This window comes from Camelina sativa, chromosome 8, assembly GCF_030686135.1.
Source record: "Camelina sativa cultivar CO46 ecotype springtype chromosome 8, ASM3068613v1".
In the NCBI taxonomy this organism is placed as follows: domain Eukaryota; kingdom Viridiplantae; phylum Streptophyta; class Magnoliopsida; order Brassicales; family Brassicaceae; genus Camelina; species Camelina sativa.
This window is the reverse complement of record NC_141887.1, coordinates 23,560,168-23,587,381: the sequence shown is the minus strand read 5'-3', so window position 1 is coordinate 23,587,381 and position 27,214 is coordinate 23,560,168. Positions and strand designations below refer to the sequence as shown.

Sequence of the window (27,214 nt, the reverse complement as noted above, 5' to 3'; positions counted from 1 at the left end):
CCCAATATCGACTCCAATTTTTTCTCTTTTGGATTCATCTTATTTTTCCTCTCTAATGTGGATTAAATCATGCTTTCTTTCCTTTTGAGGTTCATAATCGACTTCTCTATTATTTTCCTTTTAGGTTCTTTTTTTTCATTGCTTCCTTCACGTTTCAGAGTGCATTTGATCGTTACACAACAAGGAGAATATGAAGCAGGTGATTCTCGTTTGTGGTAATTGGATCTTCGACAACAACAAATGGTTGTTTGTTGTCGATAATGAAAGGGGTTCACAAATTCTAGAATGTGATGGTCAAAGTAGTTTTGATGATTGCATTGGAATGGTATATGAGGATTACAGGCTGGATAACAAGGTATTTGATGTTGTGTTGAGTTACAAGATCTCGAAGAGGTTATTGCAGGTTTTACCCGCTGATACAACACCAGTTATTATTGATAATTCTCGTCAGTTGCACACTTTTCTGGGACAATTGAAAAGGGATACATCTCGTCTTTGTGTTGAAGTGAAGAAGAAAATACGGACGGATTCGAATCACAAAGGTAAGAAACGAGGAAGAGATGAAAACGATTGGTTGGAGAAGAGTATCTTGATTTGGCCAGCCAAGCAAAACATGAAGAGATCGATGAAGATGATAGTAGATTTGATTATTGTGATGATTCTGACGGAACAGATTCTGATGATGAGAATTTTACCCTGTATGGAATTCCACTAGAAGAAGAGGATCAAAAAATTGCCAATCAAGAAAAGGAGTTGATCTTTTTTTATTGAAGAAAATAAAGAACCAGTTGATGTCTCAAAGGTAGACTTGTCTTCTGTGAATTTGGTTGTTGGACAAATGTATGATACAAAGGAGCACCTAGAAACACAGTTGAAGATACTAACCTTGGTTCAAAGGTTTGATTTTTATGTTTACAAATCGAGACCAACATTATTGATTGTCAAGTGTTGGGTTAAAGGATGCAAGTGGAGGGTAAGAGCTGCAACATTAAGACACTTTCCAAAGCTTGAGGTGCGTGTGTTTATTTCAGCACATACATGTTCAGTAACAGAGCGCTCTATGCGTGCCCGACAAGCAGATCATCATATTCTAGGAGAGTTGTACAAAAAATTTGTTGCTGGAGTTGGTCCCAAGGTAATGTCAATTCATGTTGCTGAAGCATTGAATAAACGTTTTCAAATCAAGGTAAAATTATTCCTTCGAGTTCTATTTAGCAGTATACCGTTTATTTAGTTTCACAAGAATTTAAAATAATATTGTTCTTGATAGATGGATTATTGAAAGGCATATCGAACGTTAAGGCATGCTCGTGAGTTGGTCAGGCGTAGTGCAAAGACTGGTTATAATCAGCTTCCTACATATTTGTATATGATAAAAAGGGCAATCCTGAAACTTTTACACAGCTTGAAGTTGATGAAGCTCAAAGATTTAAGTACTGTTTTCTAGCATTTGGTGCAAGCATACAGGGATTTCCATTCTTGAGGAAAGTGGTTGTTGTGGATGGTACTTTTTTACAAGAAAAATACTTAGGGACACTTCTGACAGCAACAGCTCAAGATGGCAATTTTCAGATTTTTCCGATTGCTTTCGTCGTGGTTGATACAGAGAATGATGAATCATGAGAATGGTTTTTCAAGCAACTCAGTTGTGTGTTACCAGATGATGAAAGCCTTTCCATTATTTCTGATAGGCAAAAATCAATTGGGAAAGCTATTAAAAAAGGTTTATCCGAAGTCTAGTAAGGGAATATGTACATACCATATGTACAAAAATATTTTGGTCTGGTTTAAAGGTCGAGCATAATTTGCTTTGGTTAAAAAGGCGGCGAATGCTTGTAGACTTATCGACTTTCAAACGATATTTGATCAGATAGAAGCCATGAATCCAGCACTACATGAGTACCTCGTAAGGGCTGATGTGCGTATTTGGACTCGTGTACATTTCCCAGGTTATAGGTACAACTTGCTTACAAGCAACATTGCAGAATCAATGAATAAGATCATGTCATATGCTAGGAGTTATCCTATTGTACAACTATTGGAAGAAATAAGGTCAATGATGACTAGGTGGTTTTCAGATAGAAGGAGTGATGCATTGAAGATGACAACAGTTTTGACACGTGGTGTAGAGAAAATTCTCCAGGTTTATTCTTTTATCCTTTCTTACGTTGATGTTGGTTATTTATGTTTCAAATATGATGTGACATCGTATTTTATATTTTATAGGGTCATGTGGATTATGCTAAGTTACTTACTGTCCAAGATATCGACGAATACCAAGTACAAGTAACAAGTGGGACATCTCTGCATGTTGTCAATTTGAGAGATAAAAAGTGTATGTGTCGCAGGTTTGACTTGGAGAAACTCCCTTGTGCACACGCAATTGCGGCCGGTGAATACAGAAACAGCTCTCGCATTTCAATGAGTCATCCTTATTATCGGAAAAACTACGTGTACACTTCCTACGCGAATGCCATCAGGCCAAGGGAGTTTGATAAATCTGTTCCTGGACATGTGAGAACAAAGGTATGTTCAGCACCGATACCTAAACAACAACCAGGAAGACCAAAAAATTCAAGAATTAAATCCGCATTGGAGGTTGCAATGGAAAAAAAGAAGCCAAAAAAGTTATACACGTGCGGTAATTGCAACCAAGTAGGACACAACCGTAAGACATGTACTCTATAAATTCCAAGTTATTTAAATTCTTGTTGAGATTGACGCTACTTTCATTGACATAGAACTCTTTTTAAATCCAAGTTCTTTTATATTCTCTTGTTCTTTCTAAATCGTAAGACATATATTATATTGATATAGAACTCTTTTTTAAAAAAAATACAACCATTACAATGTAGTACGTTCATATATGATTACAAGTGTATCACAAGTAATCCTAAAAACATTAGATAATAATTCTGAAAATTATTTAATCATTATGCACATTTAAATTTTAAAATTATATAATCATTATGTATACTCGTGATATATTATAAACTTGCATAGTGATTTCATATTATATTTACGTTTGTCCACTAATCGTAAAAGCATTAGATAATAATTCATGTAAAAAAGACAAGAACGTAGTTGATCACATGCAAAACAAGAATAGTTTACAATGACAACGTTACTAAAAACTGAGACAATGACACACAGTAGTCTACAAGGACTCATCAATGAGGGAAGGGATTTTAATATCTTTAGCTCGAGGATATGAATCAGACATATTAGGTGGTATGGCTAGTTCTCCGACTTCGTCATATAACTCCACTGCAAGCTTAATCCGAGGAGCCAACATGTTCTCGTCGCAAAGCCCATCAAATGTTTTCCCAAGAGCTAAACATTCAATATACTTTAGAGCGTACATACCACAATCACCGGATTTTCATTCTGAGGGACACTCTTCTTCACCCTTCTCAATTCCAACATTGCTTTACTCTTCTTACGGATCGTCTCAGGAATCATGTCACTTAACATCGCTGGGATCATTCGCCTTAAAGGCAAACAGTGAATAGCCATTTGATCGTCACTCATCATGCTTGGGATGCTATCATAGATGTGAATCTTCTTACCCTGCAAGTCAATATCCAAAGCCACCCAATGGTTTTCATTGACAAAGAGACAAGCGTATAAGTTATCCATATCAATCCCCCACTTCTTGTGCGTAGCTGACTCCTCCGGGAATTCACCATAAATGTGTTTCACATAGGAATCCTTAAAGACGAAATTCTTAGGCCCCATATCAAACTGTTTGTAGTCATTCCGCAATGTTGTGATCAGATCTTAGTCTAAGAAAGCTATGTTTTTTTTAGGATACGGACAAGGCTCACGCATATATCTTCTCCGGAACATAGCCATTGCACAACCGATGTGCTACATTGACAAAAAAAAACTAGAATAAGTTCAAGCTTAATAGTAGTGATTAAATCAGTTGTACAAAAATAAGCTAAAATTTACTTACATGGTCTGTCAACCATCCATAGTCATCGCTTGGCCAATGTTTCCTTGGAGTCGTTATTTTCCAATAGAATCTCACTACTGCGTTGCTGGTGCTAAGTGGTTCTTCCTTGTGAATGCAAGAATGAGTTAGTACATATATAGATAATGATAGTAACTTTTATTAAACTATTAAGAGATGTTGAAGTATACTTATCAAGGCTGAGAAAATCCATAAGTCTCTGATGTTTCTCATCATCTGCAGGCTTAAGATGATCGTTGAGCTGAGCTTCACCCTCTGTAATGATCCGCTTGACTGTCGAGTTACCAAGGTAAGGATATTTCTGCGATTCTGCCAATTGTGGGACACGTCTTGGCTGCTTCGAAGGTCCAGGTCCATCCAACTTCGTTAAAGCATCTCCAAGGATTTTTAGTGTCACCTCAAGTTTCTTACTAGCCAACTGATCTTCCTGGTTGGACCATGTCTCTTCAGAACTGGAAGCTATTTTCAATTGAGCCTTCTGAACTTGGGTAGTAATATCTTCAACATCGTCAGAGCTAAGACCATTTATCTTCTTTTTCTTGGAAGTGTTCTTCTTCTCAACCTTAACAGATTCCTTCTTCTCCAAGAGAGGAAGATTCTCTGATATCTCATCTTCTTCTTTTTTCTTCTTATTGATGACAATGTATACCTTCCTCACCGCCCTTTGAACTGGAAATTCATCATGTGATGTCTGCTTCATCTCAACAATCCATGACTGCAAGCAAACAGAACATTCCACAAAAAAAAGAAAAAAAAATCAGAACGTGATAAGTAAAAAAAAATGAAAAGAACGTTATGCTAAAATGTAACTTACAGGTGATTTACTTGTTCCCTCATCATACTCAATGGTGTGCGAAGTGGCATCGTTTGTTATATCAGCATCGTTTGCCTCTTTTCTTTCTCTCTCCACTGCTTTAATCCTCTCACTCATCTTCTCTTCTAAAACAGTCATTGTTTTTTCAACAAATGTTTCAAATTTGCTCTCCAAAGCATCTATTTGACTGTTGAGGGTGTTGCCCAACTTAGAAATAGTTTCATTCATTTTTTCAATCGCCCTCCAAATATCATAAGAAATTTTCTTCTCATCTTTAGCATCCTGCAATAACATCTTTCTTAAAATCACAATAGATAAGACAAAAATGGTAATCAAGTTAATTGTAGAATAACGAAACCTTACCTCCATGTTTGTTACATTTTCACCTTGTTCATATTTAGGATCACTATCTGTCAATTTCTTTTTCTTAGGATTGCACCCTCTTTCGTCGTTCTCCTTCGCAGCTTCAACACTTCTTTTCTTCTTTTTTGAACATATACCAACTGTTTTGACACAAGTCCAAGCATCTAGAGAAAAACGGTTATGAATGAGATCTTTAATTAGCTCGTCTAGGTGTGGATCCTTATGCTCATTTGCGTCCAATTATAACATGATTTCCTCTGAAACATGAATCATATGCCTAACACGAACCTACAAGCCATGAATAAAATGATTAGCGCTGGTAATAACTTTAAATTCACACAAATTATAACAACATGTCAAAAGTATGTTTTTTTTGAAAATAGTAGCAAACTAGCACCACTACCAACCTGACCGTGCAACTCCTTCTATTTTTGGATGAAGTTTGTGAAGTTGATACGTTTTCGAGATGATCGCCAATCAAGAAGTGGAACACCAGTCGTTTCTGTCCTTCTAAACTCATAACTTTCTCCTATTCCAGTAACACTCTCATAAAGCCAAATCAACATAGTATGAACACACCCGTGTATGGTGTATGAATCTCTATCGTAGTCAACAATCTTAATAGAATTCACTAGACTACTAAAAGCCACTCGACCCCATGGATGTTTTTTAAAGGCAACTGGATCTAAAACTCTCTTAGCGGTCGCCAACGGAATTCTAGATGTATGGTGAATTCCATATGCATATTGACAATAAACATAACCTACCAACCATCATCCTCTTATCAACATGTCATGTTTTGCTAAAATCAATCACCTTTAGCAACTCACTCCACATAGGACCATCAAGGGTTGTTGGTATTTTCATTTCTTTCCAGAAATCATGGTGATCAACATCAAAGTTGTCTAAAGGGTCAAATGCATCACAATTTAAGCTTGTTATCTCCGCAAACTCATTTAAAGAAAATCTAATTGGCCTATCATCGATCAAAGACAAAATCTCATGAATGTTGTTATTCTCAGCTGATGTGTGAGTAGAAAATGAACTCTCTGCGCAGCCCATGTGTCTTCCAATTCAGCAAACTTTATAAACACTCCAAGAGATGATTCCTTCAGTTTATCCCACACATCCACCCCTAATCCTTCTCTCAAAATTCTAATTTTCGACACAAAACAGTTGTTCATACTCCTATGTTGGAGAGGCGATTTCCCTTCTTCATAAAGTAGAGGAGGATATTTGATGTTATTGCTTGAAGATGCCATTCCTAAAGATACAAAAAAAAAAGAATCAAATGATAGGAAAGATAGCAAACAAGATGATAAATACTAAATATTGAAACTATCGATGAAACAAATCTCTCATTTAGGTAACAAAAAATTGTTAGATACTTCTAATCCAAAAAAAAAAAAACAAAACTCTCATTTATAGAAATCAAAGAGAAACTAATGAACACAACAGTTAAGACAAAGCTAAATCATTCGCAAGTTGGCAGTTTTTATTCTGAAAACACCACAAAGGTAAAATTAAATCAGAACATTTGAATATTAGATAACAACTCCACTGAGATTTTGGCATTTGAAGCATAAGAAAATAAACTTCTTTTGCAAATCCTTTAAAATGACACACACACAGTACTTATATACTATATAAGAAGCTAAAACGTAAGAGGTAGTAATGAAAGGGGTCCCAAGAAAGTACTATGCATCATTCACCATGTGAGTTCTTATTATATATTACTGATTAAAAAAATCAAAAAAGAACAACATCCCAAATAAAAAAGCCCAGACCTTAATTAAAACTGAAAATCAGAAGCTGGAGGAATTCTCAACTGGATTTCCTTTAAATTGTGCTTGGAACCGAAGATCTGAATCATCATCAATACAATAGAGAAATTAAAAAGCGGATAAAAACATATATGATGAATGAAACCGTGTGAGGGGGATGAGGGAGAGAATTGAAAACATACCGCCGCTTGAGTTTGGAGATGAAAGAGAGACGTGGAAGAAAGAGAATGTTCACGGGAGAGAGACAAGTGTGTGGGAATGGCTACCATGAAAGAAGTTTAGAGAGTTAAGATAAAGGCGTCTAAGAGAATCAGATAAGCAATATCTCAAAATTGAACAAATCGACACACACAAAAAAATATAAATTTGAGACCACAACACACCAATAACTCAAAACCCAAAACAAAAACAATGATAATTTTAGACTTTTATCTTCACTCAGATATGCATAGACACAAGAACCATTCAGAGACTAGAAATGCTTTCTACTTACCGTTTACGATAATCAAGAATTAGGATTGAACAATAGTGCCCAGAAGCAAAGAGGTTCGCTTGTTTGCTGTTTTAAACAAGTATCAAATTAAGGGGAAGGGAAGGCATGTGATTTGGTGGGTGTTTTTGTCCCGTAAATTAAGCCAAAAAGCAGCAAAAAGGAAAGCTTTTATACCTCAAAGGGTGTAACAATGACGAGGGCTTCAAGAACACCGGCGCCAAATCCGAAAATCGACCACCACCGAAGCCACTAGGGTTCTTATCGCCGACTTCAAAAACACCGGCGCCGAATCCGAAAATCGACGACCTCTGTTTCGGGTTTTTCTGGACTATAAAAACTCTTCTGCGCCAGCGGAAGAAACAAAGTTTAGGTTTGTATTGGAAAAAAAACGATTGTCAGGTTTTTTTTGTGAAGTTTTGATTTAACATCTTTTGTTTTTATTTTATCACTTAATTTTTATTTCTTAATTCAATTTTAATTGGGCTTTTGGTAATTTAGACACAAAATTGTGTCAATTTAGTTTTTCCCTTAGAGAGGGTGTCAATTGAGCAATTTTTTTCCAAAATTGTGTCAATCTGGTCTATTTTCACTTAAGTCTATATACTTTCAAAAACCATAATTAAATTTTGATTACTCTAATATCGTTATTTACCCAAAAAATATTCTATGTTAAATTCGAGTCTATTTTTTGGTATTAGGACAAAAACGTGACTTTTGAGGTAATGGTAAGAATCGAAAAATTTGGGTAGCTAAATTCATTTCTTAAAGTTTCACTACTTTGGGTAAGAGTTCACTTTAGAACATATAAAGAATTGTAACGGATTTATGAGAATTTCAGGTATTTTTGAAAATATTTGGAGAATTTTACAGAATTAGTTTTTTTTTTGAATAACTTCTACTAATTTAAGAAAGTTAATTTTATAAACAGGGAATACATATATTCCATCCAAATCTCTTATAAGAAATATTGTCGAACATGTAATTATTTAAAAGTGAATGGTTATAAGATGGAATTTTTTAACGGATACGGGACAAGACGAGTATCATGTTCCAAAATAGATACATTTAGGTTATATACATGAAATAAATGAAACTGAAACCGAATCCAAATTTGATTTAACACTTCTATTGGAAATGTTTGGATTAGTTTAGAATAATATACATGTAACCTCACTTAACTAAAATCATATCTTAAAGTTTCTTACAGATAGAGGTTTACATGAATTTTTTTCCAGTTTTAAAAAACTTTACGCAAATATAACTCCACACTTATATGCGGGTCCAAATCTAGTGAAAGATATTTGTAGATAATCCAAATATCATCATGCATCAACACTTCACCTTCACAGGCTTCCAAGGTGATTCTCAAGCGTTAACGACGGTGGATATTGCTCGGTTTGAAGCACTTGATCATTGTTGTTGTTGCCTCCAACCTTTCATGCTCGTTGAGACTTTCTTGTTGCTTCTTACCATATTTACAGGTTTGTAGCAGTTGATCGTTTTTATGACTAAGGTAAGGGTCGACGAATATTTGTATACGAGAGTTGTTAAGGATCTCGCATTGTTCGATATCAAGATGATCTTGAAGAACATTGCCTTGGAAGAAGGGTTTGTTTTGAAACTGGGGTACGCTGATACTTCTCGATCTTCTGTTTGATCTCCAACACTGTATCCCAATTCAATCTCGAACGTGCATGTAGCCACACTGAGTTTTGAAGAACACATCCATAATTGTTTTAACAAAGTGTAACGAGATGGTGAGAGAGAGAATGAAGTACCATCATTAACTTGGTTTAAATATCACACTTCTTAAGTCAATAAAGCCTCTTTAAAGAATATTAATCGTCCATAGTTCTTTCTACTAGGATGATCCAACGACTGTAAGTAAACGTTCTTTTGTTATATTACTGATTGAATAACTTATGTAAAAAAGACTGAGATAGCGCTACAAAGAAGGAAGATAGATTGCAAAGAGTTAAAAGCTTGAACATTTTAGGAGGTATGTATTAATCCACCAGAAACACTTCCGTTAAAAATTTCAATGGTGTCGCCTTGATCAACACGGTGCCACCAGAATGATCGGTCATCGTCCATTACATTCTATTTGTATATAAAGAAATAGCCATCTTGAGGCAGACTTAACTGCAACCTCTGTTGAACCTTAGCCAGCTCTTTTCTTAATTCTCCAACGTTATCACCTGCGTTCACCTCCAGTGGGATCTTCCTTGTCCCGCATTTCAGAAGCACCATTACCCTCAGCTTCTTCGGGTTGTTGTTGTTGTTGCTCATTGCCATCATCATAGTTGAATTTTAATGACCGTCAATGTTATTTTCTGTTGAGTTTGACTGTTGAGATTGGTCTATTTTCAACACTTGGTAATTGCGGTTCTGGTTAAGGTTTTGGTCGGGAGAAGAGATGTAAAGCTGGAGACGAGAGTTGTTAAGGATCACACATTGTTCGATGTCAAGATGATCTTGAAGAACTTTTCCTTGGAAGAAAATGGTTTGTTTTGAAACAGGGATACGTTGATACTTCTCGATCTTCTTTTTGATCTCTAACACTGTGTCCCAGTAACCTACTTCAATGCAGAACCGTGAGCCTTTCTGAGTCACGAAGAACACATCCATAAATGACGTTTCAATTTCAATGGAAGACTGATGAAGAAGTGAGGAGAGAAGATAATGGCGTTTTGTAACTAATGTTCTGTAGAATGTATATAAACTGAATGACCTATTTCAATGGTACAATCTTGAGAATTTTAGTTATGAAAAAAATTGTGTGGGAATCTACATTCAAGTTCGTAGTTGTTTAGATCTCTTTCTCTTTTTTTATAGATTATAATATTTCATTAGTTTTTTTTTTTTGTTCTATATAATAGTAATACAATAGGAATTGATTTAAGACACTCTTAATTTAACTAAGAAATAATCACTGATGAAGAGGGTAGGTTACAAAATTGTATATCCTACAATATTAATTGAGAATTACAAATATAAAACAAACCTTATAAAGAGTAGAAAATTACATTGTCATGTCATTGCTTTTAAGCCAAATGTTTAATTTTAGTGTGGATAATTATGTAATTTAAATATTAGACTAATAAAATCTTTGAAATAATTATTAGTTTTAAAAAAAAAAATTTATCTCACTAATTAGTTATGGTTAAAAAATTGTAAACCAATCATAATTTAAAAACTAAGATTTTATATCTAAGTATACAATATAATTACTTTTAATAATATTTGGAAGATTTTGTTAAGATTTTAAGTTATGATTCTCCTCCTATCTTTCTTTTATTTCATTTAAAAATTGTTTTGAATTATCATTTATATCTAACTATACAGTATGAATATTTTTAATAACTATATTTGGAAGGTATTATTAATATTATAAATTATGATTCTCCTATTATCTTTCTTTTATTTTACTTACAATCTGTTTTGAATTATCATATAATAAATATGATTAATAAATTTGTAGAATTTTTTCTGCATATGTTCTGATTTGAATTTTTTAAAATAAAGATATATTACTCAATCTACGAAGAAAAAATGTGGTATTTAATGTTCCACAACTACGGATTGGTAAAACAAATTTTATGTGGTTGATAAATTAATAAATTTTACTTGATCACAATTACAATATCATGCTTACTATTTTAAAATATTTCACAAAATAATGATGCAAATACAAGTAACAAATAATATAAAACTGTGATGTACATCAGACAAACCAAAATACTATAACATTTTGAAAATAATTAGTATCTAAAAAGATATATGTTGATTTACCAAACAATTGCGGTATTTTTATTTTATTTTAGTTGTTTACTTGTGTTTTAGGTTTTTTCTTTTGTTACTTGTTTTTTCAGTCATTTATTTATAAAATGTATTAAAATTAAATTTTAAAAAGAAATATAAAAAATATTATTACAACGAATAATGAAAAAAGGCCACATTATTATTTTCGCTTCAGACCACCAATTTTATTGAACCGGTCCTGCATGTTGTTCTAGTACTGTATATGACTTGTTGCCTTGTTGGAGATTTATTATGTTTGTGACATTAGAAGTGTTTTCGTCTTGCATAGTCAGTCTTTTTCCTCTTCATATCATTTTTATTCAATTGCGTGGATAAGTTGGTAAATTGTTTTATTCACATATCAAATGGATCTCGTTTGAGCCAGGCCCATAGAAAAATACAGAGTTGTAGTTGGCATGCATCGTAAACACAGTCATTGGAATTTTTGTTTTATTGGAATTAAGAAGAAAAAAAAACAATTGAATTAAAAATTTATACGATTCTCTTGTAAATATAAAACATAAGATAGAAAAAAAGTAACAAAAGTTTTGAATACAAATGTGTTCACTTTACGTAATCTCAAATCTGATTCCTTTCTTCTCCAAACACTTCAAGAACTATTTACTTTTCTTCTTCATATATATAACTCCTACACTCCAAAACTTTCATGCTCAAATCTCCCATAGCTTCTTTTTTGGCTAGAAAAACCATCAAAAAGCACAATGACACCAGACCGAACAACTATCCCGATCCGCACCAGTCCGGTGCCCCTAGCTCAACCCATAAAGCGTCACCATTCGGCTAGCTACTATGCTCACCGGGTCAAAGAAAGCCTCTCAACCCGGATATCAAAATTCATATGTGCAATGTTTCTTTTGGTTTTGTTCTTTGTAGGAGTCATTGCTTTTATCCTTTGGCTTAGTTTACGCCCTCATCGACCTCGTTTCCATATCCATGACTTCGTGGTCCAAGGTCTAGACCAGCCTACCGGATTCGAAAGCGCAAGAATTGCTTTCAACGTAACCATACTAAACCCTAACCAACACATGGGTGTTTTTTTTGATTCCGTGGACGGTTTTATTTACTACAAAGATGAACGGGTCGGATCAAGCCCGTTGCTAAACCCCTTTTTCCAGCAGCCGACAAACACACAAATTGTGACCGGGACGCTGACTGGAGCTTCCTTAACGGTAAATAGTAGACGTTGGACCGAGTTTACTAACGATCGAGCACAAGGAAACGTGGGTTTTAGGCTCGAAATAGTTTCGAATATTCGGTTTAAACTCCATAGGTGGATCAGTAAGCACCATAGGATGCACGCTAACTGCGATATCGTGGTTGGACGGGACGGGTTAATCTTGCCCAAGTTTAACCATAAACGGTGTCCGGTCTACTTCTCTTAGATCGATTGATTGATTTTGTTGTTTGCTGTTTTTTTTTTTTTTTGTATAATACTTTTCCTTTTGATTGATTCTTGCTTTCTTTCCGTTTTGTAATTTCGATTTGAGAGTTTGTTTTTTTTCTCATTAAATGTATGGATCTTTGAGTTGCATAAGTCCGGCTCTGTTTAAGCTCTGTTTTTGGCAGGTATAGCTCTTTCGTGAACTTCTCTAATCTTGACAACTACAACAAAACACAAAATGTATCAGCAACAATCAATTACAGTTACATAGAAAACCAACATAATATGTTTAAATTTGACTAGCAAACAAATGAACAATCTTGTAACAATGAGTATATATTTCATAAGGTTTCCCCAAACCTTTGACCACCCATGTTTATATAATCAGATCATTGTGTCAATGATTACGACACATACAATCTTGAAAAATCTCTTACAAAAACATTTTTATTTCATGTGTTGAACAAGTCTTCCCAAGGAAATCAAAATATTCTGTGAATATTCAAATTACAATAAACTTCCATGAATATTGACAAACTTAAAGCCATGATTGATCAAAGAACAGAGCAATAACAAAATAAGAAAAAAGAAAAAAAAAAATGTGTTCTTGTTTCAAGTCCTCTGTTTTTGTGATCTTAGTTTTCTTCTTTATGAGCTTAAACTCAATTTCTTCCGCAACAGATCCAACTTATCTCTACCACATATGTCCAAACACAACAACGTTCTCAAGGAACAGCACTTACTTAACCAATCTCCGAACCGTTCTATCATCTCTCTCTTCTCCAAACGCAACTTACGAATCACGTTGTGATAACGCAACCGCTAGTGATGATAATGATAACAACAACAACAACAACAACAACAGAGTCTACGGAGTTTTCCTCTGCCGTGGAGACGTCTCAGCCAAAATCTGTCGTGACTGTGTTGCGTTTGCCGCCAACGAAACGCTCCAAAGGTGTCCGAGAGATAAAGAGGCAGTGATTTGGTACGACGAGTGCATGGTAAGATACTCGAATCAAAGCATCGTAGGACAGATGAGAGTTAGACCTGTTGTTTTCTTCTGGAACACGCAAAACATCACAGAGAATCAAGTGAGCAGTTTCAATGAGTCTTTGGCTGCGGTGGAAGCGGTTTCGAGCTCGAGAAAGTTCATTACGGAGAAAGCGAACTTCACGGTTTTTCAAACCATTTATAGCCTTGTGCAGTGCACACCTGATTTGAGGAATCAAGATTGTGAGAGCTGTTTGAGACAAGCCATTAATTGGTTGCCGGACTGCTGTGATAGAAGAATTGGCGGGAGACTAATCGCGGAGAGTTGTAGCTTTAGATACGAGCTTTATCCGTTATACAATGAAACTATTACTGCGGCCCCTCCTCCTTCAATGTTGGCTGCACCACCACTGAAGCTTCCTTCAGAAAAAGGTGAAACTTTGGAACTTTGAACACATGTTTAACTATAAGTTTACTAAGTAGCAGAACACAAATCTGAAACATATTTTCTTTTTGTTATGTTTTTGAAATTGTGTTTAGGGAAAGGCACAAGATCGAAGGTGATAGTAACCGCGGTCGCTGTACCTGTTTCTGTCTGCGTGTTACTTCTCGGTGCCGCGTGTTAAGAAGAAGGAGAAAGCTAAGTGCTGAAACAGAGGAATTAGGTAAACCAATCTTGTCATTTGCTACTCTTACTAATTGAGACTTTCTTGCGAATTCACATCTTTTGTAATGTAGATGGAGATGATATTACACCAACAGAAACACTGCAGTTCCACTTTAGCGCAATTGACGCAGCTACGAATAAGTTCTCAGAAAGTAACAAGCTTGGCCATGGTGGATTTGGTGAAGTTTACAAGGTAACTATATAATTCTTGTACTAATCATAGTTTAAACAAAATAAAAACGCATAATGCTGTAAAACCATTTCAGGGGCGGCTTATAACCGGTGAAACAGTAGCGATAAAGAGACTATCTCGAGGATCGACACAAGGAGCTGAAGAATTCAAGAACGAAGTTGACGTAGTTGCGAAGCTACAACACAGGAATCTTGCTAAGCTCTTGGGATATTGCTTAGATGGAGAAGAGAAAATACTTGTTTATGAGTTTGTTCCTAACAAAAGCCTCGACTATTTCCTTTTCGGTATAACAAATCATCACTTATTACCCTAAAGAAACTATCTGTTTTCGGGTTAACTAATAAGACTTTTGTTTGTTTGTTTGTAGATAACGAGAAGAGAGGAATTTTGGATTGGCAAAGAAGGTACAAGATCATTGAAGGGATAGATCGAGGAATACTTTATTTACATCGAGATTCTCGGCTTACGATCATTCACCATGACCCTTAAAGCAAGTGACATACTCTTAGATGCAGACATGAATCCAAAGATCTCAGATTTTGGTATGGCGAGGATCTTTGGTGTTGATCAAACTCAAGCCAATATACTCAAAGAATCGTTGGTACATAGTAAGTTGTTTCTTCCTCTTGTAATATTGACTCTACACTTAAGTTAGTTATTCGATTTCCCATTTGTCTTAAATATTAGCGGATTCGGTGGAATCAGCTCCGTAACTTGCGCATCAAGTTTCAATCCCCGTGATCACATAACGAGATACGATTGCGATTGTATATTAATTGTAATTAGATATTTTGAGATCTCTTTCTGGTGTATAAAGGATTGTAATACAACATCTAATGGAATAACACAGAAACTTTATTCTTTACAAAAGGAACAGGATTACCACGGATAACGAATCAGGAAGTTATGAGAGTAGAGGTGTCAACTATGACAGATCTAACCAGTCATCGATAATTCGGTTCATCAACTCCTTCCTCTGCTCTCATAACTTCCCAATCGTTATCCGTTGATTCCACCGAATCCGCTAATAGTAAACAAGTTCTCTCTTTAGTGTTTATAGCTTCGGAGTCTTAGTTCTTGAACTCATAACCGGTAAAAAGAACAGTAGCTTCTATGAAGATGGTCTTGGAGATTTAGTGACCTATGTGGGTATTACCAATCAATAACTATTGTTCAGTACCGGTTTTAAAAACATTCTAAAAATCGGGTTTTAATGAAAAACACTCTGCAGGTGTGGAAGCTATGGGTGGAGAAATCACCATTGGAGCTAGTGGATGAAGCAATGGGAGGGAATTTTCAGACAAATGAAGTTATCAGATGCATTCACATTGCTCTATTATGTGTTCAAGATGATTGTTCAGAGAGACCTTCAATGGACAACATACTTGTGATGATGAACAGCTTCACTGTTACTTTACCAATTCCAAAGAGATCTGGGTTTCTTCTTCAAAACATGAGAGCCTCTAAAGATCAACGATCAGTCAGCAACAAGCAAGTCTTTGCCTCTATTTATCCTCGTTGATGTCTTTTGTGTACTTACTGTTGTAAATATAGAGTTTAGACCAATACTGTTGTGTTGAAACTATGTTAAACAGATCAAGAACTTATCAGACAAATTACATTACACAATAGTGGAGATTTCCTCACACGACATTGCCAAGATAGCAAGTTGCTTACACAATCAAATTGAGAGCACACTAGAGTTCCTGATGCTTATGAGCTTGGTACAGAAATAAATTCTATGTCAAAACCACAATCAGAAAATTACAAACCTCTAAAACAATTGCCGTTGTTATACATATGAGATAGAAACTCAAGCCACTAGTGTTTAACCGTAACTCAGGCGAGAGTCGAGGAGTTTTGCGGAAGTTTGTCTGCGAGGTATTCCAATCTCACAAGCATTCACTCTAGCCGCAAACCGAAGAGAGCAAAGGGACTCTCCAGTAGAAGATGGATCAGGTGATATATTCACAAACATTAAGGTTTTTGAGTCTCCTCCTAAACACGGCTGTACTCGAAAACGATTACCCTTTGTTAGAAATAATGTAGATAGACAGATTATATGCAGAAGCATTCAGAAGTCAAAAATGTAATCTAACCTGGAGCAAATATGTCAACTTTGAGTTTCTGAAAGGAACATGATCCTCTTTCTTAGCCAATGCAAATATAACATCACTCAAAGCAGACAAGCTTTTATTTATAGCCTGGTCAAGGAAAGAACAAAGATTGGAGGGTAAGTTCAAAAACTCAATGGGAGTATCTTAGAAGACTGTATTTTAAAAGACAAAAAAACCTGTGTCTCCTTTAACCGCTCTCCGGTTGCCCCGCTCTTTGAGAGTCGTTCACTTCCAGCAAGATCAATTAGGTTAAGAACTCCTTGTACCTGCTGTTCAGTGCTCTGAAAATAGGAGAGAGTTTCAAAAGTGAGAAACAAATTTTACAACACAATATAATGACCCCAAAGGCAAAGAAACTAACCTCATTCACACCAGAAATTCGAAGAGTAAACACGAAGTGACTCCTTGATGACTGCTCGTTCATTTGAGTCTTACCAACGGACCTGCAACATTAGAGTTCATCATGCCTTAGCTTTGTAATTTGTTATACCAGAACATGTAACAAGATTCTCAAAATTCAAAAATCATGCCATTTTACACTACTAGATATGCCTAGCAATCAACTTAACCAAAGAGAAAGTAGTACATCTGCTAATACAACTCCTGTATGTAGGATATGAAAAAACAAACAGAAATTCTCAAAACTCAAGACAAACCTGCTCTGAGCGGCCTGCTGCAATAGTGAAGAAATTTTTCCGATGCTACAGACATCTACTATTGTCAGGTCACTAACATGCGTGTTTCCATTAGCATCATGTGTGATTGTATACTGTCTTCCAGAGGTGCTACTACTGTCTCCTCGCACAGACTCTATAGCAATTGTTCGGTTTGTCATAAGCAAGTCTCTGATGGACTCATTGTAGATCTCCAACATTGAGACCTACAAGTAAAAATAAATTTAAAAATGCTACCAAGGAAAGCATTCAACAAACCTTTAGAATATTGTAAGAGAAATATGTACCTGCATCTTGTATTTCCAACCTTGGGTACTAAGAGACTGGCTAGTTTTGAAGATTTGTTCCAGTGATCTAGGGATCAGTCCCTTCTGTTCTGGCTTGTCTGGCCTGCCCATCATGGTGTAGGTTTTGCCAGAACCTGTCTGACCGTATGCAAAAATACACACCTGTCCACAAAGATATGAGAAAGGTGCAATGACAAAGGAATCAGTCAAAATGTTGTCTGCCTAACATAAACAAGAGTTTTAAATAAAATCTGCTTCCATTTAGTATGAACAATAACAATGATTCAAATACTTGTAAAATACTTGTATCTAACTAGAATGTCAACAAGGAAGATAGTGAACCTTGTAGCCATCTAATGCGCTCTGTACAAGTTGAGATATTTCAAAGAATACTTCCTCCTGAGAAGCCCCGTGGTCGAAGACCTTGTCGAAGGTGAAAGGATGCTTGTTACCTAAGAACCCCATATAAAGCACAAGGCACAAAAAATGAATTAATGTAAGCATATTATCTAACTGAGCAAAGTTAAATTGGGTGAATCTCTGAATATACCAGTTTGGACCACGTCAATGCCTCTCCCAAGAGATTCAGTTGATGTAGGATAGGCAATAACACTAGCCTCTTGGCGTCCATCATCTGGTAGCAAGGGGCGCACTCGGCAGAACACACGTATGTTTCCTTTGAGTTCCTGAAATAAAAGCTTTGCTTAGCGAACATAAAGAAAGCCAATAACAAATATTCTGATGGAGATAAGGTCGGATATTAAGAATAGAAGAAAGAGATGAATTTTGGAAAAACTTTGTTAAGATCAAAAGAACTATATATGGACACGGGATTTTATCTTTTTCTTACAAGGATGGTGTTATGGAGCTTCTTTCGTAACAATTCTCCTTCACAAAGTTGATGCTCCGTGTCTGCAAGGCGATCTTGCAATTCGTGCATAAGCTGTTTCTGCTCTTCAAATTCTGTTATAGTATGAGACATAGATGCATCTACCATCTGTAGAAAGTAAATAAAAAGTATGTCAGTCTAAAGAAGCATTTGACAAAGTAAAGAGTAACTTAAAATTGGCAGATCACCAATCCAATATTTCCCAAGATTAATGAATCACACCATTACCTTTAGCTTTTCCTTAGCAAAAGTTAATTCTTGCTCCAACATTTTTATACGCTCTTTTTGCAACGAACATGTTTCCTGCAACATAGGATTGACATTTTCAGGAAAGTGAATATAAGGCAAAGATACGAAACTTCAATGACTTTGAACTAACCTCCAAGGATCCTGATTTAGCTATTAAAATGTCCAACTCATGAGAAGACTTTCCAACACTCTCCTTATACATCAGTATCTCATCAGCCAGATTTTTCGACTGTACAACCTGGCGATCACGATCATCCCGAACTTGTTGGAGCTCGCTCCGAAGGTTCTTGACCTCCGTCAGCAATGACTCCTTTTGTTTTACCGCTTCATCTTGTGAAACCTTGATCACGGAAAGGGAAGAGAAACAAACTAATAAGCAATTATATCACTCACAATTTTAGAAATGCAAGAATCATGTCAGGGATATTCACCCGGCTCAACGCTAGTTGTTCCTGTAGTGATTTACTGTGACCCCTAAGTGTAGTAAGGTTCTCTAGTATACTTGACTTTTCCTTTTCAGCACGAGTGTGTGCCTCTCGAACTGCTTGAAGATCAGTCTGGAGTTTAGTGTTATATTGTTGCAAACTTGTGTTGTACTCTTGCAGCCTTTTGTACATATCTTCAAGGGACGTCACCTAGAAATTAAAAAGAAAAAGATTATGCCAAGTGCTAAGAGGAGTAAGTAATACACAATAAGGGAGAAAAAAAATTCTGCTGTACCTTATTCTTGGCAGCCATTTTGTCTTCTTTCACTTTGTCAAGCTCTTCTCGGAGAGAATCCTGAAGCTTCTCAGCTGAAACTCTACATTCTTTTTCTCTTCTATGATTTTCGATTGCATCCTAGTAGTCATAAACAATTAGTTCCTAAGTTCATAACCTTATTTTGGGCGAAAAAACAAACAAACTTGATAAGTTATTCTTTGAGAACTCTTCCTTACCAACTTGTTTAACTCCTCCTTGGAGAACTTTTCCTGTAGTGATGTTATGCTCTCCTTCATCTCAGCTATAGTTTCTTGTAGCCTATCCTCTTTGGTCTTTGCATCCAACTCTAGAAGTAATTAGAAACCACATCAATATTTCAGTGTACACAAACTAATGATAAGTAAAAGAGACATATTCAGCTACTAAACTCACCTTTATCATTGTATCTTTGCTCAGCAGATTCAAGAGAAGAACGAAGGTTTTCCTTCTCCTGGACATTCGTCTCTTCCACTTGTTGGAACCATCTAACACAAAACTTAAGCTTCTTGATAATATCCGTCATTTGCTCAATCTTAGCCTGTAGGTAGTAGTACCACAAGGATCCCAATAAGAAGAAGAAACAAAAAAAAAACACATCTTTGCTAGAGAATCAGACAATTAGTTATCAGTTAAACAAACCTTGGTATCAAATTTGCCAGCTTTGGCTCTCTCGTTAAGCAAAGCCAAAACTTCATCTTTCGTAAATTCAACTTTACCACACTCATCTGTGCTGCCCACATCGCTGTTCGCCGTAACATCTTGTCTGTTCACTGTCGAAAGAACTTGTCTTCTTCCAGTAACTTGCGTTTCCAATCTCCTTCGCCTCTCTAAAGGAACACTTGACAAAGCTTCCTTTTTCTAAACCATCCAAGTTATTCAAAAACAACAAGTAAAGACACAGTTTTTAATCTTGTCAATTTCTAAGAGTACCCATACTTAATACAAAAATCCCTGAATAAATCTAATCTGAGATGTCACAGAAAAAAAACCCTAAGTCAAAATATAACTCTCTGGATTTCACACACCCACCAATCTAAATCTCATCTATTGAAGAAGAAGTGGGGAAAAGAAGGCTTACGACGTTTGGGCTAGGCAAAGGAGCGCGATTCTGGTTACGAAGAAGCGGCATAGTCGAGGATCAATTTAACAAAAACTTCACCTTATTATGCTCTCGTCAATAGCATCAAAAGATATGGATCCAGAGGAAGGCGCAGATTTGAGAAATAAGACAGGAGAAGTCAGATCTTGTTTCTTGTGAATCAGATACGGGGAGAGATTAGGGTTCTTGCTTGCTTTTTTTTATTTTTTTCCTAATTGAGAGATTTTATTTTTTGGGTGAAAGAAGAAGGGAAGGGGAAGGAGGAGGAGCCTGCTGTGCCTGTGATTTTGAATATTTTTGAAAACAGATCGGCGGATACAAACACAAAAATTGTAACGTTACTCTTCTCTTCTCCTCTGATTATTATAAATGATTTAACCCTGATAATATTTAAATAGTTGTTAAAAAAAAAAAAAAGCTATATAGGCTCCATATGGGTTTATTTACTTAAAAGCCTCGGCCCATTATTAATGTTAAACTTGATACATATTTTGTATATATTTTGTTTCTTTTGCTAGCTAAATAAAACTGGGGAAAGTAAAGATTAAAGAAGTAGGAGGAATAAAAGATAGTCCAATTTGGTTTATGGTTAAAAATTTGTTCTTTTTTTTTTTTTTTTTTGGGTACATTTTAATAATTAGGTGTTTTTGTTAAATAGAATATATATATATATATATATATTTTTGAAAGTAATGGGTTGTCAACAAATTGGAGAGATATCGCAAGGGAATATATGATACTGAGATACTCCAATCCTGATTATTTAATTTGTAGGATAAAATAAAATGGATGAGATACTTAAGTGTTATTTTTGGTTTCGATGAGATATTTATTCGTCTCTCTTTATTTTTGTTTGGTACTTAATTCTTTGGATTTAAAACTACAATTTTTTTCTCATATATTTGAGAAAAACAAAAATATTCCAATAACATCAATTATAGTTAGCTTGAACCGAATTGGTCAATTTCCACGTCATGCTGCCACGTGACAGTCGCATTCCTGCTACACTCGATCCCATTCCTATGTGACAAAACTGAGAATCAATATGACACGTGTCGACATAATAGTGGTTAAAACCATATCCGAGTAATCTAAAGAACAACATGAATAAGATAAGGTATCCTTTGTCACATAACCCAAACACCAAAAATTATAACTCAAACGAATCTTCTTCTCTAATCAAATTATTCAAAGCAGAACCTAAAAAAAAAAAAAAAAAAAAAATGGCTCAAGCAGTGACTTCGATGGCTGGTTTACGTGGCGCATCTCAGGCTGTTCTTGAAGGAAGTCTCCAGGTCAACGGCTCAAACCGTTTGAACATCTCAAGAGTCACGGTTGGGTCTCAGAGAACCGGACTTGTGATCAGGGCTCAGCAGAACGAGTCTGTGCCTGAAAGTAGTCGTCGGTCGGTGATCGGGCTCGTGGCGGCTGGTTTAGCCGGTGGTTCGTTCGTTAAAGCTGTTTTTGCTGAAGCTATTCCGATCAAAGTTGGTGGTCCTCCACTTCCTTCGGGTGGTTTACGTAAGTAAAAACTACTTGAACCAAAATTTCACATTATTGACTAAGTCCGGGTTGGTTCGAATCGATTTAGTTTCTTCGACTCGAACACCCTTAATTGCATGCAAAATTATAGATGTGATTTACTAATGACTTGACCTTGGTGTTGGACCTTTTGGTTTCTCTATCAAACGTATCTTTAAATTGTAGAAAGATATGAGTTTTTGGTTTGGTTTATTATATTTGGTTTTTAGTTCTTTATCCATTTAAATCCAAATTAAACCAAATAAAATCCGGTTTGCATATTAGTGTCGTCACAAACCGGTCTTAATTAGACTATACAAATCGGTTCGGTTGTGTTTGATTGATTAATGTGGCTTTTGATTTGGGTGTGTGTGAGCAGCTGGAACTGATAACTCAGACCAGGCAAGAGACTTTTCATTGGCATTGAAAGACAGGTTTTACTTACAGCCACTGTCACCAACAGAAGCTGCAGCTAGAGCCAAAGAATCTGCTAAAGAGATCATCAACGTTAAGTCATTGATCGACAAAAAAGCTTGGCCTTACGTTCAGAACGATCTCCGTTTAAGAGCATCGTACCTCCGTTACGATCTTAACACCGTCATCTCCGCTAAGCCTAAGGGAGAGAAGCAGGGCCTTAAAGAACTTACCGGCAAGCTCTTCCAAACCATCGACAACGTAAGTTCTTTTTTTTTTCTTTCTTTAGGGTTTCCTTTTAAGTGGTTTCTTGGTTAAGAAGTTAGAGTGTGCATCGATGATCTGAGATTGTTGTTTTCTTGATTTTAAGTTGGACTATGCGGCGAGGTCAAAGAGCAGCCCAGATGCTGAGAAGTATTACTCTGAAACGGTCTCAAGTTTGAACAATGTTCTTGCCAAGCTCGGTTAAAGAAGAAAGATTGGCTTTGTAATGTGTTGAAGACGTCGATGTTATTATTATTACAATCCAAAGTACTTTCTCTTTCTCCTCCTCTTCTTGAATAGTGGCAGCTGACTCTTTAGCAAAACACTATTAACTGTACCTTAATACTACGGATGATATAGCTAGTTCTATATATCTAGGCGATCATTCCTATGCATCATCACCAATCCACTCTTACCATTTTCCTACTACTCATATTTTGGTAGCAAAATATTCTTAATTAATTAATTTTGTTTCAATAAGTTTTTATATTCAAAAATAATTTTTTTATTACGAAAATCATTAAATAGGAATCTAAATAATGTATAAAATCAAGTATTTGTTATAAGCCAAATTTAAACAACTTGTCAACATAAAAGATAATCCAACTAATAATCATCTTCTATAGAACTCTTCTTTTTTTTATTTCAGACAAAGAAACTTAAATGAGACCAGAATATAATAGATGGTATTAACACACATACTTATAAGCAATCTCCAATTATGCTATAATTAATTTTCCCAAATTTGCAGCTTTCAAATGGGATTGGAATGGTTATTTTCACTCTTGCAACATTACATAAGGTTAAATACTCTATGTTTAATAGATAATTTTTGTTATTTATGAACGAGATTATATATATATATATATATATACGCTTGTTTTTTCATCATAACGAACCATATATTTTAAAATAGACCGTGAACAATAAATAGACGTGTGGTTAGTTCAAAGGCCGAGGACACTTAAACCACTAACACTTTTCTAAGTTATTTTGTTCGTCTTTGTTAATTCTGCACCTTTTCTAAGTTTTTCCCACTCCACGAGATACACTAAACTTCAGAATTAAATTAAAAACAATGATATAGATGAAGGAGGTTAGACCATATGGCCGTGTAATTTTCATGTCTTAAAGGTTGACCGAAATATATTGCTTCTTGAATATATTTACTTAACAAGCCAAAAAAAATTACTTAACAGTCGGAATATATATAAAAAAATGTTCTTGAAGAATCAAGCGGAAGTCGCATCCAAATTTACTTTGCTGTCTATAAAAGACACTTCGTTAATTAACATCTAAATTTGATGACATGATATTAAAGAACGATGACGAGATGAATATATAGTACATATGGATTTCTAAGCTTAGCGAGCAAAGTCAACAAATTGTGATTAAGTTATAGTTAAGTAGTTAGACATGTTAAGTTCAGGGAATATTTATTCCTCGAAGCCAATTAATTGACCATGACTGCAATTGCAAACCTGATTTCTAAAATGAATAAATTAAACTAACCAAGTATATACATCTATAAATATAATGATATGATATGAGATTAGATAAGTTAACCAAATACTATATTTCAATTAACTAATAGTAGAGTTGTGGTTAAGGAGTCAAATCAGATGACATGAGCATATATTTTGTATTATTAAAAGAAGATTTGGGAACATTTCCAAAGTAAAAATGAAGACAAAACCCTAAAACCCAAGAGAGTTCGATTGGGTGGTATGACTTAATCCACACAAAACATTTTATCTATTAATTAATTTTACTTGAATGTCAACATTTGACTTACTTGATCTTTATTTATTTAATAAACATTTCTATCCTTTTTCGTACATTTATTAACACCTTAACCAAACCAAACTGTTCTTGGCTGATTCTTTTAAGAACTTCTTCATTCCTTTTGTTTTCATCACAGAAAACTATGGTTTTCTCAAATTATGTTTTTGTTTTTGCATTTTGGGCGTAACTGTCAAATAAATGTTCAATATCCAAGTCTACATGTACAGTTAAGGAACACATCATATCAATCATAAGTATATATTTAACTGTGATAAAATTAATGCACATTTTTTTTATAGAACAAAACAATATAATTAGAGATTACCTAACCAAATATAATGCACATTATAGAAAAAAACAATTTTTTTTTACTAAAATCCAAATATAAACTCATTTCTTGCTTTATCTAGTTCCTTCAAATATCAATATTTTCAAATCATTCCAAAAGAGTAGCTATTCCTGTTTACATTAAACAATTAAACTTGTTCAACGTGGACTTTAGTTTAGTCTATCAAATATATAACAATTCTGTTTTTTTTTTTCTGCAAAATATATATTTGCGTTTTTGTTTACGTGCTATACTATTCTTACATTTTTCTGAAAGTATTGTATATATACATTTTCTATCAAACATATTTTGGGAAAACTGTCAACGTAAACAAAAGAAATTAAAGAAAAATATATATTTTCAACATTCTGTATTTACAAATACATTATATAATTATATAATCTGACGTAAACATATGGTTAAGAGGGTAGCTAAAGATGTTTATTTATTTATTTGTTGAAGGTTGCTAAAATTGTTGTTTAACATTTATATGATTCCGTTTAAATTATAGTTTTGACTTTTGATGGATTCAAGCCTACATATAAATACAATATGTAAACCAACACATATCTTATGCAAACTCTAAACATCTCCAAAGTACACAAACAAAACTACAACATGACGGAAGAGTTTGAGATCGCCGGAATTTCTACCGGAACTTGGTGGAGTTCGCCAACAAACACCGCCGCAGTATTCTCCCGCTACTCACTGCCACGTTCTACTGAGATTAGCCTTGATGTAACAAATTTCGGATGGCAAAACATCGAAAACAAGATTAACGATCAAAACGATGGTTTTATGAACATGTAAGTCCGTCCACACATGCATACATACAATTACTAATTTACATAGTTAGAACTTGACTGATCTCTTTTCTTTCTTCTATATTTATTGAAGGCATAATAGTTTCTTCGAAGGATTATTCGATCCTAACGAGCAATTTCTATCGGATTCTTGGCCAAATACTACTATTCCTAACACAAAGTCCGAGCTGCTCGAGAGCTTTCCGCTCTATGATAACGTGTTCTTAATCGATTCAGAAGCTGAATCTTTCTTGGATAATGAGATCAGAGACCATAAGTCTAAGGAGCAAATTACAAAAGACTGCAAGACTATTATTACTTCAAAGGCACGTAACTACAAATACACATCAGAACCTAATCAGTTTTATTTTGACTAGCTAGTAAATTAACATTACAATAGATGTGATATATGAATCTTTCAGAGAAGTGAAAAGCCTGATGAAGAATTGGAAGAGAACAGCGATGAATACTCACCGCGGCTACTAAAAAGACCAAGACTCGAAACACTATCTCCATTGCCAAGCTTCAAAGTTCGTAAAGAAAAACTCGGAGATCGAATCACTGCGCTTCAGCAACTGGTTTCACCATTTGGCAAGGTAAATTAAAAGAAAGCTATATATTTGAGTTTTTTGTGCACAGTTTTAAGCTTTAATTTCTTCTTAATAATTAAGCTCATTAACAGATGAATTAATCTTCTAATCTCTTTACAGACAGATACAGCTTCTGTTCTCAACGAGGCTGTAGAGTACATCAAGTTTCTTCAAGTACAAGTAACTGTAAGTTCAAATTCTTTATTTTCATTTGCTGCCAAAATAAAATCAATTAATAGCTAATATTTAGTTTGATTATTAATATGAAAAATAGGTATTGAGTAATCCAGAGCAGAACACCATAGGATCTGTTCAACAACAGCAGGTACGTACATAAAGTTAGTTATATGTTAACAACTCTTTTCTTGTCCTTTTGCTTGTGATATCAAGAATCTTTTCAAAAACTAATCATCACCAATGAATGATTCTTGAATTGATCATTATAACAGTGTTCAAACAAGAAATCTATCAATACTCAAGAAGAAGAAGAATGTAGCTCAAGAAGACAAGTAGATCTCACGAGCCGTGGGTTATGTCTGATGCCTATCTCAGCTGCCTATCCGGTGGCTGCTGCCGCAGCTTCGGCTGCAGAGATGAACACATCTGATTTTTGGAATCTTCCATTCTGTGTAAATTTATAAATTAGATATATACATAAACAAAACAAAAATTTATCTTCCAAATATATAGAAGGAGATCTTGTAAAGTTTGATGTTTTTAATACAAAATTGTAAATGTCCTCTGATACTTCTTCAAAGCATATATTGTTGGTTTGCGTTTACTTTCCTTTTTGTACATAACTTTTTTTTTCTTTCTAAATGAACCTACTATTTTTGTTTTAAAAGTTTTCGAAACAAAATAAATTTGTTAATTATAAACGTAAACGTCAAACTAAATCCGAAGGTTTGCGTTTGGATTGCTAAAATATTTCAGGGGATGAAAACCTGAAAAATGATTCCCTTTTAAAATG

The 27,214-nt window shown here is 34.9% G+C and overlaps 5 protein-coding genes and 4 pseudogenes across 7 annotated transcripts; 6 read left to right on the top strand and 3 right to left on the bottom strand.

The window, feature by feature from the left end:
- Nucleotides 1-124: 124 nt before the first annotated feature.
- LOC104707696 (uncharacterized) lies at nt 125-2,773 on the top strand. Its single transcript, XM_087463226.1, has 3 exons — nt 125-1,186; nt 1,271-2,143; nt 2,227-2,773. Exons 2-3 carry the CDS (start codon nt 1,880-1,882, stop codon nt 2,686-2,688), a joined length of 726 nt encoding a protein of 241 aa, XP_087319352.1. The 5' UTR covers nt 125-1,186; nt 1,271-1,879; the 3' UTR covers nt 2,689-2,773.
- Nucleotides 191-1,623, top strand: LOC147940374 (uncharacterized; annotated as a pseudogene).
- Nucleotides 2,774-3,072: 299 nt separating the features above from the next.
- Nucleotides 3,073-7,774, bottom strand: LOC147940373 (uncharacterized). The gene is made up of 10 exons (XM_087463305.1): nt 7,605-7,774; nt 7,431-7,496; nt 7,120-7,199; nt 6,941-7,017; nt 5,561-6,417; nt 5,154-5,441; nt 4,791-5,072; nt 4,147-4,691; nt 3,959-4,063; nt 3,073-3,870 (listed from the first exon to the last, which is right to left on the bottom strand). The coding sequence occupies exons 6-9, from the start codon at nt 5,157-5,159 to the stop codon at nt 4,033-4,035; spliced, it is 864 nt and encodes a 287-aa protein (XP_087319431.1). The 5' UTR covers nt 5,160-5,441; nt 5,561-6,417; nt 6,941-7,017; nt 7,120-7,199; nt 7,431-7,496; nt 7,605-7,774; the 3' UTR covers nt 3,073-3,870; nt 3,959-4,032.
- Nucleotides 7,775-9,311: 1,537 nt separating this feature from the next.
- LOC104709750 (ubiquitin domain-containing protein 7SL RNA1-like) lies at nt 9,312-10,266 on the bottom strand (annotated as a pseudogene).
- A 1,652-nt stretch (nt 10,267-11,918) lies between these two features.
- LOC104707695 (NDR1/HIN1-like protein 26) lies at nt 11,919-12,805 on the top strand. Its single transcript, XM_010424114.2, has one exon. The coding sequence runs from the start codon at nt 11,954-11,956 to the stop codon at nt 12,632-12,634; it is 681 nt and encodes a 226-aa protein (XP_010422416.1). The 5' UTR covers nt 11,919-11,953; the 3' UTR covers nt 12,635-12,805.
- Nucleotides 12,806-13,194: 389 nt separating this feature from the next.
- LOC104707694 (cysteine-rich receptor-like protein kinase 25) lies at nt 13,195-15,270 on the top strand (annotated as a pseudogene). Its single transcript, XR_015564051.1, has 5 exons — nt 13,195-14,055; nt 14,164-14,288; nt 14,362-14,483; nt 14,557-14,767; nt 14,851-15,270. The product of XR_015564051.1 is annotated as a cysteine-rich receptor-like protein kinase 25 (transcript).
- Nucleotides 15,271-16,087: 817 nt separating this feature from the next.
- LOC104707692 (kinesin-like protein KIN-14D) lies at nt 16,088-20,956 on the bottom strand. Its single transcript, XM_087462209.1, has 17 exons — nt 20,519-20,956; nt 20,080-20,298; nt 19,834-19,978; nt 19,638-19,747; nt 19,420-19,539; nt 19,131-19,334; nt 18,830-19,039; nt 18,679-18,753; nt 18,412-18,558; nt 18,112-18,247; nt 17,904-18,013; nt 17,562-17,723; nt 17,257-17,480; nt 16,962-17,043; nt 16,777-16,881; nt 16,583-16,687; nt 16,088-16,491 (listed from the first exon to the last, which is right to left on the bottom strand). Exons 1-17 carry the CDS (start codon nt 20,567-20,569, stop codon nt 16,312-16,314), a joined length of 2,385 nt encoding a protein of 794 aa, XP_087318335.1. The 5' UTR covers nt 20,570-20,956; the 3' UTR covers nt 16,088-16,311.
- A 769-nt stretch (nt 20,957-21,725) lies between these two features.
- Nucleotides 21,726-23,017, top strand: LOC104707691 (oxygen-evolving enhancer protein 3-2, chloroplastic). Its single transcript, XM_010424112.2, has 3 exons — nt 21,726-22,060; nt 22,440-22,735; nt 22,845-23,017. Exons 1-3 carry the CDS (start codon nt 21,763-21,765, stop codon nt 22,941-22,943), a joined length of 693 nt encoding a protein of 230 aa, XP_010422414.1. The 5' UTR covers nt 21,726-21,762; the 3' UTR covers nt 22,944-23,017.
- Nucleotides 23,018-25,367: 2,350 nt separating this feature from the next.
- LOC104707690 (transcription factor bHLH114-like) lies at nt 25,368-27,025 on the top strand (annotated as a pseudogene). The gene is made up of 6 exons (XR_015564050.1): nt 25,368-25,657; nt 25,749-25,980; nt 26,077-26,250; nt 26,365-26,430; nt 26,519-26,569; nt 26,694-27,025. The product of XR_015564050.1 is annotated as a transcription factor bHLH114-like (transcript).
- Nucleotides 27,026-27,214: the final 189 nt, after the last annotated feature.